At 47.3% G+C, this 20,329-nt stretch overlaps 1 protein-coding gene across 3 annotated transcripts in view; it reads right to left on the bottom strand.

Moving 5' to 3' along the window:
• Nucleotides 1-4,345, bottom strand: part of LOC105477691 (interleukin 1 receptor associated kinase 2) — a 79,651-nt gene extending 75,306 nt beyond the window's left edge. For 2 of the 3 annotated variants that reach the window (XM_071092211.1, XM_011734331.3), the window contains exon 1: nt 4,181-4,345. In XM_071092211.1, coding sequence (XP_070948312.1) covers nt 4,181-4,274 — 94 coding nt within the window. In that variant the 5' untranslated portion in view covers nt 4,275-4,345. The remainder of the gene's footprint in view (nt 1-4,180) is intronic. The other variant, XM_011734330.3, reaches the window with a different exon arrangement.
• Between the last annotated feature and the right edge of the window lie 15,984 nt (nt 4,346-20,329).

The raw sequence follows: 20,329 nt of genomic DNA, 5'->3' as shown, positions 1-20,329 counted from the left end.
TTTAGGACTGAAGGGACGATCACAGTCACTCGTTCATTTGGCTGAAGAGGGAACCAGAGCGCTGGTACTAGGCGAGGAGCAGTGGGCTGGGGGCACGGCTGGCTGTGATCCAGTGTGGGAAGGGGGCTGACCCAAGGCTCCAGGCCAGCTCCAATGGGTAATAGGGGGCAGTCCACATCCTCACCACACCAAGGCCTGGCAGCTCATCATTCACTCTGGCACCTGCCCTCTAGCTAGGCACTGCCCAGGCTCTGGGAATACAGGAGTGAAAAACTAGACAGGTAAGGCCCCTGCCCACACTGTGCTTCCACTCCATAAGAAGAGACAGGCGGAAACACTTAAGGAACGAGGGGACATCAAAGAACATGAAGTGGAATGAGGGAAATGAAACACGGTGATGGGCTAGAGAGGAACAGGGGCAGGAAAGGCCTCTCGATTTCAAAGAAGGTGCCAGGGGAGCTTACCTGAAGGACTATGACAGACAGAATAATACCCTTGGAAAGCATCCACATCCTAAGCCCCGAGACCTGTGAATATGGTATCTTACGTGACAAAAAGGACTTTGCAGATTTGATTAAATTAAGGATTCTGAGCTGAGATTATCCTGGATTATCTGGGTCTGGCCAAGGTAATTACCAGGGTCCCTGTAAGGGGGAGGCCAGAATGTCAGATTCAGAGAAGAGGTGACGGTAGAAGCAGAGGTCACAGAGACAGATGTGATGATATACACCAGTGGCTTTGATGATGGAGGAAGGGGCCACAAGCCACAGGATGCTGCAGGCCTCAGGAAGCCAGTCAAGGCAAGGAAACTCCTAGAGCAGCCCTGAGTTAGGACTTCTGACCTCCAGAATGCTGATAATAAATTTGAGGTGTTATAGGCCACCAACTTTGTGGTAATCTGTAACTGCAGCAAGAGGAAACTAATAGACTAGAAATCTAGCCCCAGGTAACACAGGGGGAAGAATGTCCCAGGCGGAGGGAACAGCACATGCGAAGACCCTGTGTCTGGCCCAGGGAGATCAGTGTGGCTGGAGCAGGGGAGTGACAGTGGGTGTGGAAGATGAGGAGGTCAGAGAGGCCAGCACTGGGCAGATGTGTCAGAGCAGACAGGCCTGGTGAAGCGTTCAGATCATATCCACCCCAGTGGGAAGCCTCGCAGAGGTATTCTCCAAACAAGATGTGCAAATGGCCAATAAGCACAGGAAAAGATGCTCCACAGCATTAGTCATTAGGGAAATGCAAATCAAACCACAGTAAGATGCCACTTCACCAGCCAGGTGCAGTGGTTCACACCTGTAATCCCAACACCTTGGGAGGCCGAGGCGGGAAGATCACCTGAGGTTAGGAGTTCAAGACTGGCCTGGCCAACATGGTGAAACCCCATCGCTACTAAAGATACAAAAATTAGTCAGGCATGGTGGCTTACGCCTGTAATCCCAGCTGCTTGGGAGGCTGAGGCACGAGAATCACTTGAACCCAGGAGGCTAAGGTTGCAGTGAGCCAAGATCATGCCACTGCACTCCAGCCTGGGCAACAGAGCAAGACTCCATCTCAAAAAGGAAAAAGAAAAGAAGAAAACAATAACACATGTTGACAAGGATATGGAGAAATGGTCATCCACATACACTGGTGGTTCAGCCACTTTAGAAAACATCTGGTAGCTCCTCAAATAGTTAAACATAAAGCCAGGCGCGGTGGCTCACACCTATAATCCCAGCAATTTGAGAAACTGAGATGGGCAGATGGCTTGAGCTCCAGAGTTCAGGATCAGCCTGGGTAGCATGGTGAAACCCGTCTCTACAAAAAATACAAACGTTAGCTGGGCACGGCGGTGCACACCTCTAGTCCCAGCTACTCAGGAGACAGGAGGATCACTTGAGCCCAGGAGGTTGAGGCTGCGGTAAGCTACGTTTGCACCACTGCACAAAACCTTGTCCGTGAGTGTTCACAGCAGCACTATTCATAATGGCCCAAAAGTGAAAGGAACCCAATGCCCAACAACTGATAAATGAATAAAATATAGTATATCCATCCCATGGAACATTATCCTATAATAAGAAGAAACTAAGTACTGATGCATGCTACAACATGGATGAACCTTATGCTAGCTGAAACAAGTCAGTCACAGAGCACTATATATTATGGTTCCATTTATATGAGATGTCCAGAATAGGCAATGTCTAAAACTTGGGAAAATGGAAGGAGGGGATTGGCAGTTAAGGGGTACAGTTTCTTCTTGGGGTGATTAAAATGTTCTAAGATTGATTGTGAAGATGGATACACAGCCCTGGGAATATACTAAATGCCACTAAATTGTACTCTTTAAACAGGTGTATGGTATGATATGTGAATATCTCAATAAACCTTTTTTTTTTTTTTTTTTTTTTTTAACTCATAGGTGTGCCTTCTAATTGAATTTCCTAGAAACAGAAGTTGTTCTGACATTTGTAACTGAGGGCTGGGCCAATGTGGAAAAAATGAGAGGGAGTCCCATGCAAAGTTTGTCCACTGCCCAGGAGATATTCAAAGTAATGAAGCCAGGACCAGGCGCAGTGGCTTACACCTGTAATCCCAGCACTTTGGGAGGCCAAGGCGGGCGAATCACCTGAGGTCAGGAGTTCAAGACCAGCCTGGCCAACATGGTGAAACCCCATCTCTACTAAAAACATAAAAATTAGCTGGGTGTGGTGGCAGCTGCCTGTAATCCCAGCTACTCGGGAGGCTGAGGCAGGAGAATCACTTGAACCCAGGAGGCAGAAGCTGCAGTGAGCCGAGATCATGCCACTGCATTCCAGCCTGGGCCACAAAATGAGACTGTCTCAAAAAATAAAAAGAAAGATTACAACTTATGACTTATAAGAATATTTAACACTTAGGTGTTGGTGCTCTTATACAATATTTTCATTCCTCACAACTTTATGAAGAAGCTATAATTATCATATCCAGTTTACATACAGATTCAGAAGCTGAGGCTCAGAGAGGTTAAGAAACGGACCCAAAGTCATACAGCAAGAGTCTGGAATGCAGATCTCCACTTGGAAAGCAGAGACAACAGGCAAGCAACCCCCAGCAGAGGCCATGGCCCTCCGCCAGTCATCCATCAGGCACCAACAAATACAAAATACGGAGGTTGTCTGAGTGCCTTCCCACGGAATTTTCGACAACTGTGCACCTTGCGATAGAGTGAAAGTAAGTGCCTGTGCTTAGGCCACATTATACACACTGAACCTACTAGGACACATCTGATCTCAAAACAGGTTTATAGTCATAAATACTGTGATCCAAAAATGTATACTAAAAGTAAATATTTGATTTTAAAACTACAATGGTAACGTGCATTTAATCACAAATATGATAAATACGCTGGGCGCAGTGGCTCACGTCTGTAATCCCAGCACTTTGGGAGGCAGATGCAGGTGGATCACCTGAGATCAAGAGTTCCAGACCAGCTTGACCAACATGGTGAAACCCCGTCTCTACTAAAAATACAAAAAATTAATTGGGGTGGTGGCGAGCGCCTGTAATCTTACCTACTCAGGAGGCTAAGGAAGGAGAATCGCTGAACTCGAGAGGCAGAGGTTGCAGTGAGCCAGAGATCGTGCCATTGCACTCCAGCCTGTGCGACAACAGCGAAACTCCGTTTCTATATATATATATATATATATATATATATATGTTAAGTAATAGATCCTTCTAATATACACTAAAACTAAACACACACACACACACACACACACCCCCAAGGAGTGACAGCACCGTGGTCCCTGAGAGACCCTCTGCAGCTCGGTCGCCAAGCCCCCGCGCACTTGCCCGCGCTGTCTGCAGGACGGGGTCCAGGCTCGCATTTCGCACGCCGTTGTGGGCTGGATGTCCACCCGGCGCCGTCACGGAGCCAGCAGCGGTGACAGGAGGGCCCCAGCACCCACCGTTCTCTGGACTCAGAGCGCAGTGGCGGCGGCCCCAGCTCGGCCACAGAGCTCCCGATAGACGTCCTCAGAGACCACGCGGCACCTTCAGGTGACGGGCCAAGGTCCGCGGCGGGCCCAGTCCAGGATGCTTAGCTCGCACGCCCTCTGATCGGGACCCGCTTAACCCGGGTGCCCGAGGGAGCTTGGCGGCTGGCGGGATCGCTGGGGGCACCAGTCGCTCTGGCCCCCTCCCCACCCCGGGCCGTACTTACCGAACTCCATCCAGTCCCACTCGCTGAGCGTGTCCATGTTGCGGCACAGGTCGTCCAGCACCCAGGAGGGCAGCTGGTAGATGTAGCAGGCCATGGCGCGCTACGGGGCTCCGGCGCGGGGCAACTGGATGGGACACCGCGGGCTGGGGCTTCTCTAGCTGGGGGCGGACCGGCCGGGAAGTGGGCGGGACGGGAGGGCACCAGCGTCCCTAGCGGCCACGGGCAGCACGACGGCCCCGCCGGCTCCACCCCAGCGCCGGCCAGAGGATCTGAACTGCGAGGGGAAACTGAGGCCCCGGGGGAGAAGGCCACACGGGAATTCTGCCGCAGCGGCAGGCGGCCTTCTGACTCCACTTCCATGGGCACTACACCATGTCTCATGCGCTCATCAAATACTCCATTAATTACCTACTGTATGCCAGGCACTGCCCTAGGTGTTGGTGATACCTCAATAAGACAGCCTACAGCCGGGCGCGGTGGATCACGCCTGTAATCCCAGCACTTTGGGAGGCCGAGGCGGGCGGATCACGAGGTCAGGAGATCAAGACCATCCTGGCTAACACGGTAAAACCCGTCTCTACTAAAAATACAAAAAAAAAAAAAAAAACTAGCCGGGCGAGGTGGCGGGCGCCTGTAGTCCCAGCTGCTCGGGAGGCTGAGGCAGGAGAATGGCATAAACCCACGAGGCGGAGCTTGCAGTGAGCTGAGATCCGGCCACTGCACTCCAGCCCCGGCAACAGAGCGAGACTCCGTCTCACGAAGAGAGGAGAGAGGAGAGAGGGGAGGGGAGGGGAGGGGAGGGGAGGGGAGGGGAGGGGAGGGGAGACATACAAAAATCCTTGCTTTCATGAGGCTTACAAAATAATAAGCTACAGAGTGTCTTAAACGGCAATAAGTACTATTGCAAAAAAAGGCAAAAACGTTGGTTAAAGAGAATCAGGAATTCAGATTGAGTGTGGGGAATATTCTATTAAATAGGGTAGTCAGGTAGACTTTACTATAGTAGCTAATATGTATTGTGCAGCTACTATGAGCCAGGCACTGTTGTAGGTGCTGGGAATACCTCTGAAGAGAAGGACAAAATCCTTGTCCTGGAGGGAGACAGACAATAAGCAATAAAAATAGGCAGACAAGGCCAGGCGCGGTGACTCATGCTTGTAATCCCAGCACTTTGGGAGGCAGAGGCGGGCGGATCACGAGGTCAGGAGATCAAGACCATCCTGGCTAACACGGTGAAACCCCATCTCTACTAAAAATACAAAAAAATTAGCCGGGCATTTTAGCCAGGCGTTGTGGTGGCCGCCTGTAGTTCCAGATACTCAAGAGGCTGAGGCAGAACAGCGTGAACCCGGGAGGCAGAGTTTGCAGTGAGCCCAGATCAGGCCACTGCACTCCAGCCTGGGCGATAGAGCGAGACTCTGTCTCAAAAAACAAAAAAAAAATAGGCAGATTATGTTGGAGAATGAAAGTAGAAGCCTGGGCAGGATAGCAAGATCCTATCTCTACCAAAAAAAAATTTTTTTTTTTTGAGAGGGGGTTTCGCTCTGTAGCCCAGGCTGGAGTGCAGTGACGCAATCTCGGCTCACTGCAACCTCTGCCTCCCGGGTCCTGGTTCAAGCAATCCTCATGCCTTAGTCTCCCGAGTAGCCGGGATTACAAACACGCACCACCATGCCCAGCTAATTTTTGTATTTTTAGTAGAGACAGGGTTTCACCACGTTGGCCAGGATGGTCTTGAACTCCTGACCTCGTGATCCACCCACCTCGGCCTCCCAAAGTGCTGGGATTACAGGCGTGAGCTACTGCACCCGGCCTCTACAAAAAATTTTAAAATGAGCCAAGCATAGTAGTGCATACTTATACTCCCAGCTACTCAGGAGGCTAAGGGGGTAGGATCTCTTGAACCCAGGAGTTTGAGACTGCAGTAAGCTATGACTGCACTGCAGCTTGAGTGACAGAATGAGACCCTTTCTCTGAAAAAAAAAGAAAGAAAAAAAGAAAAAAGAATGAAAGTAGAGGGTGGTAAAAGGGAGTGCAGGTGGCTAATTGCATTATCTTAGAAAATGATAACTATTACTGGGGGAAAAGCAGAGTATGGTACAGGGGACTGCAGGACAAATTGGATTATTAAATAGGGTATAAGGGGCTGGGTGTGGCGGCTCCCGCCTATAACCCGAGCACTTTGGGAGGCAGAGGCAGGCAGATCGCTTGAGCCCAGGAGTTTGAGACCAGTCTGGGAAATAGAGCAAGACCCTGTCTCTACAAAAATTAGCCAGGCATGGTGGCATGTGCCTGTAGTCCCAGATACTTGGGAGGCTAAGGTAGGAGGATTACTTGAGCCCAGGAGGTGGAGATTGCAGTAAGCCAAGATTGCACCACTGTACTCCAGCCTGGGTGAGAGTAAGACCCTGTCTCTAAATAAACAAAGAGGGTACAAGGAACAGAACTCACAGTGTGTGTGTGTGTGTGTGTGTGTGTGTGTGTGTGTATATACACACATATATGTATAATATATAGTAGCTAGTATTTATTGAGCACTTACTGTGTGTAGCCTTCACCTAGGTTACTTTACTTACTCCTTACAATGACCCTTTGAGGTAGGTAGGTAGACCCCCATTCTACAAACAAGGAAACTAAGGCACAGAGAGGTTAAAATCATTTGAACCTAAGCATTCTGACCCCAGGCTCTTCATCACCACTGGCTAAAGTATATTGTAAATACAGATACACTTAAATGTATCTACAATGTACTTTGCAAAAATGATCTTATGTCATTCTTACAAGCCTATACTATAGATATTATTATCCCCATTTTACACAGAAGTAAATAGATTCCAAGAGATTAGGTGAGGTCACAAAGGACAGGTAAGTAACTAGAGTAGGTACCACTGTGTAGCTGTGGCCATCAGCTATGGAGGAGCGCTGCAAAAGAAGGAAACTGAAATCAAAGTGAGCAGTCCTAGGACCAAGTTGCCGTTCTGCCACCAACAGGCTTTGTGACTCTGGACAACTCATTTCATTTGTCAAGACTTGTTTCCAGTATCTGTAAAGTGGGCCTGCTCATTCCTATGGCTTAGAGTTGTGAGGGGAGTGGAATAAATCAAATTACACAGCCTATATAGAACACCTACTACAGGACTTTCCTCGCACAGAGAATGTGCCCAAAAAGTGGTAGCTGTCATTGGTGGTCTTGAAAAAGCACCCACTGGCCTTGGAGTCCTATCAAGACTGGAGCCCTGGTTCAGCCCCTCTCCAGCTCTTAGTCCTTTGAGCCAGTTCTGTTTTCCCTTTTGGAAACTAGGTCTCCTGCTGCAGCCACTTGGAAGGAGTGTTATGAAGCCCAAATGGACTCCAAAATGCTCAAGATCAGCCGGGCGCGGTGGCTCAAGCCTGTAATCCCAGCACTTTGGGAGGCCGAGACGGGCGGATCACGAGGTCAGGAGATCGAGACCATCCTGGCTAACACGGTGAAACCCCGTCTCTACTACAAAATACAAAAAAACTAGCCGGGCGAGGTGGCGGGCGCCTGTAGTCCCAGCTACTCGGGAGGCTGAGGCAGGAGAATGGCATAAACCTGGGAGACAGAGCTTGCAGTGAGCTGAGATCCGGCCACTGTACTCCAGCCTGGGTGACAGAGCGAGACTCCGTCTCAAAAAAAAATAAAAATAAAAATAAAAATGCTCAAGATCAACTGTGAAGTGCTGAGCCCAATAAAGGATTACTATGATGTCCTCTTTGATGTTGAAAGTGGGACATAGTGTTCTAAGCCTGCTTTTCAAGGAAGTCCCGTGTTTTCCGCAGTGGCTGAACGTGGACTTGGGAACTGTAATGATGGTTTGCCGTAGGCTGGGTGGAGAAGCATCTCCATCCCAGGCACATGGAGGCAAAAGAGAATAAAGGTCCTCTTCTTTTTCTCCTTTTCTCTTTTTTGTAGAGTCCCCTACCTGCTTCTCCTTCTCTTCTGCAAGCAGCGTGTGTGTGCGTGTGTGTGTGTGTGTGTAGAGCTCCTCCCTCAGTGCCACAGGGCCTCTTCCCTGGGGTGAGGCTTTAAGACCACGGAAGTTTCACATTCAGCCTTGGTCAATTCTGGAAGGCAGAGGAGCCCCTACTGCTCTCTCTGCTGCCTCCTCAGGCCATTCTCCTGCCTCAGCCTCCCGAGAAGCTGGGACTACAGGCGCCCGCCACCACGCCCGGCTAATTTTTTTGTATTTTTTGGTAGAGACGGGGTTTCACCGTGTTTACCAGGATGGTCTCGATCTCCTGACCTCGTGATCCGCCCGCCTCGGCCTCCCAAAGTGCTGGGATTACTGCGATTCCTTCATTTTGGGCCTGAGCAGGTCATCATAGGGACACATCTCGGTTACCACTCTTTAGAATAAGTTCTTCAAAGTAAGGTCTTTGTTATTACTAAGGGTTGCACTTCACCTACCAACTGACCTAGCAGCCATTTAGCATCCATTATCTGTGATCCATACAACCCTGCACGGTAGGTTTATTGCTTCTATTTTACAGATGAAGAAACTGAGGCCGAAGTCAATTGTAACTGGGCCAAGTTGGCCAAGTGACAGTGAGGTAGGAAGCAGTACCTGACTCCAGAGGAATGGCTGGGACATCGGACCAAATTGAGGACTAACTAAAACAGGTGTGATGGGAAGAACCTCCCATAAGACACTGCCAGCAGTGTACCTTGTCAGTTTACCATTGCCATGGCGACTCCCAGAAGTCACTGCCCCTTTCCTAGAATTTTCTACATAAAGCGCCCCTTAATTTGCATATAATTAAAAGTGTGTATAAATGTGACTGTAGAACTGCCTCTGAGCGGCTACTCGGGCACACTGCCTATGGGGTAGCCCTACCCTGCAAGGAGCAGTACCTCTGCTGCTGCTGCACACTGCTATTTCGATAAAAGTTGCTATTTAACACCACTGGCTGGCCCTTGAATTCCTTTCTAGGTGAAGCTAAGAACCCTCCTAGGCTAAACCCCAATTTTGGGGCTTGCCTGTTCCGCATCAATAGAATGCAACCCAAGTCTGACCCATTCTGCTCTGTTATACCACCTCGCCACAAGAAATTTCCTCTGATCTCGCACTTAATTTCTTCCTCTAACTAGCTATTTTCCATGACCAACACCCACTAGGATCAGTTAGCAACAGTTGTTGAGGCTGAATGTAATTAGTTACACACTTATGTCATTTTGAGCTGTTCAAGTTTAACTACCTTGAAATTATAGTCAGTGGTTTGCAACCCTGGCTGCATATTAGAAACATCTGGGATGCTTTTAAAAAGTATAAATGCCAGCCGGGTGCGGTGGCTCACGCCTGTAATCCCAGCACTTTGGGAGGCCGAGGCGGGCGGATCACGAGGTCAGGAGATCGAGACCATCCTGGTAAACACGGTGAAACCCTGTCTCTACCAAAAAATACAAAAAAATTAGCCGGGCGTGGTGGCGGGCGCCTGTAGTCCCAGCTTCTCGGGAGGCTGAGGCAGGAGAATGGCGTGAACCCGGGAGGCGGCGGAGCTTGCAGTGAGCGGAGATCGCACCACTGCACTCCAGCCTGGGTGACAAAGCGAGACACCATTTCAAAAAAAAAAAAAAAGTATAAATGCCTAGCCCTACCTCCAGGGAGCCAGATTCAATTCTTCTGGAGTGGGGCTCAGGCACTACTGTTTTTTAAAGCTTCCCAGATAATTATAATATGTGTTGGCAGAGTTGAGAGCCAGTCATATCAGAAAGCTGGGGCAGAGGCCAACTATGGTGGCTCACACCTGCAATCACAGCACTTTGGGAGGCTGGGGTGGGTGGATCACTTGAGGTCATGAGTTCGAGACCCGCCCAACCAACATGGCGGAACCTGTTTCTACTAAAAATACCAAAAAATTAGCTGGGTGTGATGTCACACACCTGTAATCTCAGCTACTTGGGAGGCTGAGGCAGGAGAATCGTTTGAACCCAAGAGGTGGAGGTTGCACTGAGCCAAGATCGCACCACTGCACTCCAGACTGGGGGACACAGCAAGACTCCATATAGAAAAAAAGAAAAAAAAGAAAAAAAAAAAAGCTGGAGCAGGAGGGAAGACTGATGAAAGGAGAATAATAATAAAGCTTCTCTATGCATTTTGCATATACTTTTTTTTTTCTTTTTTTCAGATGGAATTTTGCTCTTGTTGACCAGGCTGGAGTGCAATGGTGTGATTTCAGCTCACTGCAACCTCCGCCTCCTGGGTTCAAGCGATTCTCCTGCTTCAGTCTCCCAAGTAGCTGGGGTTACAGGCATGTGCCATCATACCCAGCTAATTTTGTATTTTTAGTAGAGATGAGGTTTCTCCATGTTGGTCAGGCTTGTCTCAAACTCCCGACCTCAGGTGATCACCCACCTCAGCCTCCCAAAGTGCTGGGATTACAGGCGTTAGCCACCGTGCCCAGCTATATTTTTATTTTTTAACAAAAATATCTTTATTGGCTTCTCTGATAGCATGTGATATTTGTCAACAGAAAGAAAGAGAAAACAAAGACCTTCCCATAACCTCATCCCTGAGGTTTGGAGTATATACTCCTTTTACATGTTTTTAGTCCTATACAAAATTATTGGGGTTTTTTTGTTTTTTTGTTTGTTTGTTTTTTTTTGAGACAGAGTCTCGCCGTCACCAGACTGGAGTGCAGTGGTGCAATCTCGGCTCGCTGCAACCTCCACCTCCTGGGTTCAAGCGATTCTCCTGCCTCAGCCTCCCAAGTAGCTGGGACTACAGGTGCATGCTACCACACCTGGCTAGTTTTTTGTATTTTTAGTAGAGATGGGGTTTCACCATGTTGGCCAGGATGGTCTCGATCTCCTGACCTCATGATCTGCCCACCTCGGCCTTCCAAAATGCTGAGATTACAGGAGTGAACGACCGTGACCAATTTTTTAAACATATTTTCTTTTTGCAGACACAATGGTGAAAACAAATTTTTAAACCTTTAATTTTATGTAATTTTTTTCAATTAATAGCTTTTCATGTCAATATATGAGCATAGTACTATTTCCCTTTTAATGGCTTATTTATTTATTTATTTATTTATTTTTGAGATGGAGTCTTGCTCTGTCACCCAGGCTGAGTGCAGTGGCGCGATCTCAGCTCACTGCGAGCTCCACTTTCCGGGTTCACGCCATTCTCCTGCCTCAGCCTCCCGAGTGGCTGGGACTACAGGCGCCGCCACCACGCCTGGCTTCTTTTTTTTTTGTATTTTTAGCAGAGACGAAGTTTCACCGAGTTAGCCAGGATGGTCTCGATCTCCTGACCTGGTGATCTGCCGCCTCCGCCTCCCAAAGTCCTGGGATTACAGGTTTGAGCCACCGCGCCCGGCTTAATGGCTTATTCAGGAACACCATACTATACGTGCCCAAACTCCTATCAGTATAAATTTATTTCCAGTATTATACTATTCTAAATAATACTGCAGCAAACTTCATATATGTACATCTATTCACACTTGTTTTTTCTTTCTTAAGGTGAATTCCTAAAACTAGATTTTCTGGAGCAAAGATGAACATCTAAAATTGTGATGGGCTGGGCGCCATGGCTCACCCCTGTAATCCAAACACTTTGGGAGGTCAAGCAGAGAGGATTGCCTGAGCCCAGGAGTCCAGCCTCGACAACATAGTGAGACCCCACCTCTATTAAACATGGCTGGGTGCAGTGGCTCACACCTGTAATCCCAGCACTTTGGGAGGCTGAGGCAGGTGGATCACCTGAGGTCAGGAGTTCAAGACCAGCCTGACCAACATGGAGAAATCCCGTCTCTACTAGAAATACGAAATTAGCTGGGTGTGGTGGCGCATGCCTGTAATCCCAGCTACTCAGGAGGCTGAGGCAGGAGAATCACTTGAACCCAGAGGTGGAGGTTACAGTGAGCTGAGATTGTGCCATTGTACTCCAGCCTGGGCAACAAGATCAAGACTCCGTCTCAAAAAAAAAAAAAAAGAAAAGAAAAAGAAAAGGCAAAAACAAACAAACAAACAAAACACAAAAAACAGTAACAAACAAAAAAAAATTAAGAAAAACAAACATGGCCAGGCGCGGTGGCTCATGCCTGTAATCCCAGCACTTTGGGAGGCCGAGATGGGCGGATCACGAGGTCAGGAGATCGAGACCATCCTGGCTAACACGGTGAAACTCCGTTTCTACTAAAAATACAAAAAATTAGCCGGGTATGGTCGCAGGCGCCTGTAGTCTCAGCTACTCTCGAGGCTGAGGCAGGAGAATGGCATGAACGCGGGAGGTGGAGCTTGCAGTGAGCCGAGATCACGCCACTGCACTCCAGCCTGGGGGACAGAGGGAGACTCCGTCTCAGAAAAAAAAAAAAGAAAAACAAACATAAGGCCAGGTGTGGTGGTGCATGTTTATCTATAATCTCAGCACTTTGGGAGGCCAAGGCGGGAGGACTGCCTGAGCCCAGGTGTTTAAGACCAGCCTGGGCAACATGGCAAGGCCCTGTCTCTATTATAATTGAAAAAAAATTTTCAGCCAGGTGTGGTGACTCATGCCTGCAATCCCAGCACTTTGTGAGGCCAAGGCAAGCAGATCACTTGAAGTCAGGAATTTGAGACCAGCCTGGCCAACATGGTGAAACCCTGTCTCTACGAAAAACACAAACATTAGACGGGCATGGGGGTGTGCACCTGTAATCCCAGCTACTCGGGTAGAGATGGAGGTCTCATTATATTGCTGAGGCTGGTCTCAAACTCCTGTCCTCCAGCGATTCTCTAAACTCAGCCTCCCAAAGCACTGAGATTACAGGCGTGAGCCGCAGCCCCTGGCCCCATCCTTTTTAATGGCTTATTTAGGAGTGCCATACTTAATTTGGGCAATCTCCCATGGATGTACATTTATTTCCAATATTGGAGTCTGTTCCAGAGGGATCTGCTTTCTGCATCTATCAGAGGGGGTGGAAGTCCTGAAGGCTGCCAAGTATAAACAAGTATTGGAAAACAGCTGCCCCAGAGGCACACTAGACCTTCTCAAAATCCTCCCTACTGCCTGGAGTTGCTCCAGGCCAGGGTAACCCAGACCTGCTGGAACAGCCCTGATATGGTATGGCTGTGTCCCCACCCAAATCTCATCTTGAATTGTAATCCCCATAATCCCCACATGTTGTGGGAGGGACCCGGTGGGAGGTAATTTAATCAAATCATGGGAGGTAATTTCCCCCATGCTGTTCTCATGATAGTGAGTTTTCATTAGATCTGACGGTTTTATAAGCGTCTGCCATTTCCCCTGCTGACATTCGTTCTCTCCTGCTGCCCTGTGAAGAGGTGCCTTCCACCATAATTTTAAGTTTCCTGAGGACTCCCCAGCTGTGAGCAACTGTGTCAATTAAACCACTTTTCTTTCTTTTTTTTTTTTTTTTTTTTTGAGACGGAGTCTTGCTCTGTCGCCCAGGCTGGAGCGCAGTGGCCGGATCTCAGCTCACTGCAAGCTCCGCCTCCCGGGTTCACTCCATTCTCCTGCCTCAGCCTCCCGAGTAGCTGGGACTACAGGCGCCCGCCACCTCACCCGGCTAGTTTTTTGTAGTTTTAGTAGAGACGGGGTTTCACTGTGTTCACCAGGATGGTCTCGATCTCCTGACCTCGTGATCCACCCGTCTCAGCCTCCCAAAGTGCTGGGATTACAGGCTTGAGCCACCGCGCCCGGCCCAAACCTCTTTTCTTTATAAATTACCCAGTCTTGGGTATTCCTTCATAACAGCCTGAGAACAGAATAATACAAGCCCTTACCACAGTTCCTATCTGAGGTTCGTGAGCATGGGATAGCTACAACAAGAGTTCTCAAAATTCTTGAGTTGGGCCTAGGTAATGAACACCCTCCTACAAAGGACAAACTATCATCTCATGTCATTCCCCATCAAGCAAATTGCTAAACTGTCCTTTGCCCAATTAACTCTCCTCCAACTTATGTTAAGATGAAATGGTTCAATAGGACTTCCCCCCAGCCTTTCAGTAACCTCAGCTCTGTTATTAGCATTTGTGGGGCCAGCCCCAGGGCTCCAGGATTCAACTTTTCCCAATTGGAAAGCAACAGTCTTTTGTGTTTTTCCATCTGACAGACAGGGAGAGAGCCTACTGCCATTAGTTTGTATGTCAAGCAGACTTATATTTTCCTGCAGTTTCATGTTTTGAATCTTGAAACAAGTTTTGTGGGTTTTTCTCCCTCTCATATATCGAGTACTATTGCCCAATCCTTCTCATGTCCATCATACGTGTACCTCAATTTTCTGTGACCTGCCAATGGACTACTGGGTATGTTTGGCGAGGGGTGGGGGCAGGAAAATGTTTTGTTGGGGCAGGCAGTTTAGGTGTGCCGAAAGAAGGGGAAAAACAAGTTGAATATCCCTCATTGGAAATGCTTGGGACTGAAGGTGTTTCCAATTTCAGATTTTTTTGTATTTTGAAATATGTGCATATATATAATGAGATATCTTGAGGATGGGACCCAAGTCTAAAGGTGAAATTCATTACCTATTTCAGAAAAACTCTCAAACAGTGTTTTTCCTCTAGATTCCACACGAACACAATACCAACCCAGAACACTTTCGTGTCCAAATGTGTAGATTTCTTCCCAAGAGCAAGCAAGCAATCAATTCTGCAGTGAACACCAACTAGGTATCCTCTAATTCACTTCCGACACAATCTTTCTGGAAATAATATCAGATCCTGCAGGGTAAGGGCTCAGTCCTCAAGACTGCCTCCATCCCCACACCAGTATCAAGTCTGGGGCTCCAGAACTTCTGACCAACTAGTTTCAAGTTAAGGTTCCCACCACCCTCTCTTTGGGTTTAATTTGCTGGAGTGGCTAACAAAACTCAGTGAAAAATGTTTACCAGTCATTTTTTCAAGACAGGGTCTTGCTCTGTCACTCAGGTTGGAGTGCAAACTGAACAGCTGGGACTGCAGGCATGCACCACCACTCCCGGTTTTTTTTTTTTTTTCCTAGTAGAGACAGGATCTATGATGTCCAGGCTGGTCTTGAACTCCTGGGCTCAAGCAATCCTCCTACCTCAGCCTCCCAAAGTGCTGGGATTATATGTGTGAGCCACCACGCCCGGCCTACCCGGTTTATCATAAAGGATGTAATAAAGGATACAGATGAAGAAATGCATAGACCAAGGCATAGGTAAGGGGCACAGAGCTTGTCCCCTCCCTGGACAAACCACTGTCCTCATGGGTTTTAACGAGGCTTTATGTCACCATTCCTTCCCCCAGGGTATGGGGTGGGACCTTCTCTGAAATGAGGGCTGTAATACCAGGGCTTTGGGAGGCCAAGGTGGGAGGATCGCTTGAGCCCAGGAGTTCAAGACCAGCTTGGGAAACAGAGCGAGACCCCATCTCTGCAAAAAAACTTACAAATTAACCAGGCAGTACCGGGCACGGTGGCTCAAGCCTGTAATCCCAGCACTTTGGGAGGCCGAGACGGGTGGATCACGAGGTCAGGAGATCGAGACCATCCTGGCTAACACGGTGAAACCCCGTCTCTACTAAAAAAATACAAAAAACTAGCCGGGCGAGGTGGTGGGCGCCTGTAGTCCCAGCTACTCGGGAGGCTGAGGCAGGAGAATGGCATGAACCCGGGAGGCGGAGCCTGCAGTGAGCTGAGATCCGGCCACTGCACTCCAGCCTGGGCGACAGAGCAAGACTCCGTCTCAAAAAAAAAAAAAAAAAAATTAACCAGGCAAGGTGGCTCATATCCATAACAAGGGCTGTGGGAGTTATGAGCCAGGAACAAAAACAGAAAACATATACGTCACACCACCAGTTTCATATACACCTTATAGACACAGGCTAAAGGTAATTTTGAGCAATATTTTTCATAGTTTTGCACATGAAACGAAGTTTGTATTAAGTACTCACATGTGGAATTTTCCACTTGTGGAGTCACGTCAGGACTCAGAAACTTTTGGATTTTTTAGCACTTTGGATTTGGAATTTTTGGACTAGGGATACTCAATCTGTATTGAAGGGGTATCAGGAAGCCTGCGACTAGCAGAGAGTGGGACTGAGGTGCTAAGAATGGGATACAGAGACCCAGGGTGAAAGTATCCGAAAAGTTCACACTGGTGTTCACACATTGTGTAAAACATTGATATCTATTTCATATCCTTAGTGCACTGATTTCTAGCACATGCCCTCACTGTTGTATTCTCAACATATATATATATTTTTTTGTTTTGTTTTGTTTTGAGACAGAGTTTCACTCTTGTCACCCAGGCTAGAGTGCAATGGTACAATCTCGGCTCACTGCAACCTCTGCCTCCCAGGTTCAAGCAATTCTCCTGCCTCAGCCTCCTGAATAGCTGGGATTACAGGCACACGCCACCACACCCAGCTAATGTTTTTTTTTAGTAGAGATAGGGTTTCACCATGTTGGCCAGGCTGGTCTCGAACTCCTGATCTCAGATGATCTGCCCGCCTTGGCCTCCCAAAGTGCGGGGATTACAGGCGTGAGCCACCTCACCTGGCCTTATTCTCAACATAATTAATTGCTAGTGAAATACTAACCACTTACCTTTTTGGGTCCTGTTTTCATGGGAAAAAACTTTGTTTCTGAGGTGAATGTTTTTCTTCTTAATATTTTTCTGTAGTGTTTAATTTTGTATAGTGATATATTTCTTTTATAAGAAAAATAAAGCTAAAAGAAACAATGTTAAGTAAAAAAAAAAATCCAGGGTTGGAAAGAGAAGAGACTTGGAATGAGGCTGGTGGCTTATGCCTGGATCTCCTTCTCATCCTGGGCCTTTATGTAAACAGGTTTCAAAACTCTCTGAGAGAGAAGTGCCTGGTTAAAACACCACACAACACACCTTGCCTATTTCCTTTACTCAGCACCATTTAATGTATTAAAGAACAGCTTAAAAAAAAAAAAAAAAAAAAACTTAAAATAGGAACTTCACAGTCTCTTAAGAGCTATATATTTAATACATTCACAAGATTTCAAATGAAAAACATATATTATTCACGCTACAGGTTTTTAATTTTCCTTGGACAACACCAAAAACACAGTACTCAAACTGCATGGTTTTGTTTGTTTTTTTTTTTGAGATGGAATTTCACTCTTGTTGCCCAGGCTGGAGTACAATGGTGTGATCTTGGCTCACTGCAACCTCCACCTCCCAGGTTCAAGAGATTTGCCTGCCTCAGCCTACCGAGTAGCTGGGATTACAGGTGCCCATATCCATGCCCGGATAATTTTTGTTTGTTTTTTTTTCTTTTTTGAGACAGTATCTCACTCTGTTGCCCAGGCTGGAGTGCAGTGGCATGATCTCAGCTCATTGCAAGCTCCGCCTTCCGGGTTCACGCCATTCTCCTGCCTCAGCCTCCCGAGTACCTGGGACTACAGGCGCCCACCACCACGCCCATCTAATGTTTTCTATTTTTCAGTAGAGACAGGGTTTCACCGTGTTAGCCAGGATGGTCTCGATTTCCTGACCTCCTGATCTGCCCGCCTTGGCCTCCCAAAGTGCTGGGATTACAGGTGTGAGCCACCGCACCTGGCAATTTTTGTATTTTAAATAGAGATGAGGTTTCATCATGTTGGCCAGGATGGTCTTGAACTCCTGACCTCAGGTGATCCATCTGCCTCGGCCTCCCAAAATGCTGGGATTACAGGCATGAGCCACCGTGCTCTGCCTACATGTTTTAACAAGAGGAACATGAACTATCATTTTGACACAAAGGTTAAAAAAAAGGCTGGCTGGACGCGGGGGCTCACGCCTGTAATCCCACCACTTTGGAAGGCTGAGGTGGGTGGATCACGAGGTCAGGAGATCAAGACCATCCTGGCCAACATGGTGAAACCCCATCTCCACTAAAAATACAAAATTAGCCGGGCATGGTGGCAGGAACCTGTAATCCCAGCTACTCAGCAGGGTGAGCCAGGAGAATCATTTGAAGCCGGGAGGTGGAGCTTGCAGTGAGCAGAGATCACGCCACTGCACTCCAGCCTGGGCAACAGAGTGAGACTCCATCTCAAAGAAAAAAAAAAAAAAGACTATTTGTTGAATGTTGAAAGAAGGGGCTAAAATCAGTTGAAATTTGCAGTAGAAGGAAAACTGTGGAGTGTCTCATTCACTTCACTCTGATTTGAATTTTTTTTTTTTTTTTTTTCTGAGACAGAGTATCGCTGTGTCACCCAGGCTAGAGTGCAACAGTGTGATATCAGCTCACTGCAACCTTCGCCTCCTGGGTTCAAGCAATTCTTCTGCCTCAGCCTCCTGAGTAGCTGGGATTACAGGCGTGCATCACTACACCTGGCTAATTCTTGTATTTTTAGTAGAAAACGGGGTTTCACCATGTTGGCCAGGCTGGTCTTGAACTCCTGACCTCAGGTGATCTGCCTGCCTCGACTTCCCAAAGTGCTGGGATTACAGGCATGAGCCACCATGCCTGGCCTGATTTTTTTTTTTTTTTGAGCCAGGGTCTTGCTCTGTCCCCCAGGCTGGAGTGCAGTGGCGTACTCATGGCTCACTGCAGCCTCCAATTCCTAAACTCAAATGATCTTCTCACCTCAGCCTGCCAGGTAGCTAGGATTACAGATGTGTGCCGCCACACTAATTTTTAAAATTTTTTTGTATAGATGGGGTCTCACTATGAGCCCAGGCTCATCTTGAAGTTCTGGGCTCAAGCAGTCCTCTTCCTTGGCTTCCCAAAGCACTGGGATTACAGGCGTGAGCCAGCATGCCAGCCGTCACTCTCATTTTTGAGCACAGGAATTGTGCCCAAAGGCTAGGATAAGGAATTAAAGATGCCAAGAAATACCCCCAAACATTAATTATAAAAGGAAGACTACACTAATGTTTGTGAAAAGCTTATAATAACATAGAGAAATAGTTAAGTTACAAAGTTAAATGAAAAAGTAGGGTATACAACTGTATAAACAGTACAATCTCAACTATGTGAAAATCAACCAATATATGCCCTAAAAAGGCTGAAAGGAAACAGTTCAAACTGTTAATGTGGCTGTGTTTAAGAAGTGTATCTAATAGGGATCTTTTTTCTTCCTCTTTAGTTTTCTGTCTTTTCCAAATGTTTCTCTACTGGGGATATTTTTTTAAAAGCTATTAGGGGAGGAATAGAATAAAAATTAAAAAAAAAAAAAAAAGCTATTAGTTACAAAAAACTGAGTGTGATAGAAGTATTGAATTTGAGTTAATGAATTTAAGTCTAGCCTATAAGAGTTTGTATATTTAGAAAACTATGAAACATTCCAGGCTACTCCATGAATCCACTGGTAGGACCAGAGGTTAGAGGTGGAAGTGCCACCTGGTCCTGCCTGATGAAAAATGCCGAATCAGCCAGGCACGGTGGCTCACACGCCTGTAATCCCAGCATTTTGGGAGGCTGAGGTGGGCGGATCACCTGAGGTCAGGAGTTTGAAACCAGCCTGGCCAACATGGGGAAACCCTGTCTCCACTAAAAGTACAAAAATTAGCCAGGCGTGGTGGCGGGCGCCTATAATCCTAGCTACTCAGGAGGCTAAGGCAGGAGAATCGCATGAACCCAGGAAACAGAGGTTGCAGTGAGCCGAGATGGCGCCACTGCACTCCAGCTCAGGTGACAAGAGCGAGACTCCGTCTCAAAAAAACAAAACAAAACACCCAAATCAATCAGGAATGTCCCATATTTACAAAAAAGAACAGACATACTCACATTTAGCAAAAACTTATTTGCCCATTAATACTAAAATCAAACATGCAGATTTTCTCCTATTTTCTGTGCAGCTGTCAAGTTACAAAAATGCTATTATCACAACTATAGAAAGCCAATTCTAGTTTAGAAATAGTAATAAAACAGCACTTCAACAAGAGTGGACCAAGAAAAGTGCACAACTTAGAAAATTTAAAAAGTGCTTCCTATAAAAATGATTCCCTTTAAGACATTTGTTCACTGTATACATTTTAAGGTCCCCTCTCCCACCCCCCAACAAAAATAGAGGCAGAACCTCTAAGCACTTTCTAACAAAGCGTCCCCTGGTTTGTTCCTCTGACAAACCCTGACTGAAGGCTCATGATGTGTAGGCACTGGGGTCTCAAAGAAGACGAAGACTTGTCCCTGCCTCAAGGATGCCTCAGTCTTCCCAAAACAGGAGGCAGACAAGTCACCAACCATTATGGATGTAG

This window comes from Macaca nemestrina, chromosome 2 (genome assembly GCF_043159975.1).
Source record: "Macaca nemestrina isolate mMacNem1 chromosome 2, mMacNem.hap1, whole genome shotgun sequence".
Lineage (NCBI taxonomy): Eukaryota > Metazoa > Chordata > Mammalia > Primates > Cercopithecidae > Macaca > Macaca nemestrina.
This window is presented reverse-complemented; position numbering and strand designations above follow the sequence as displayed.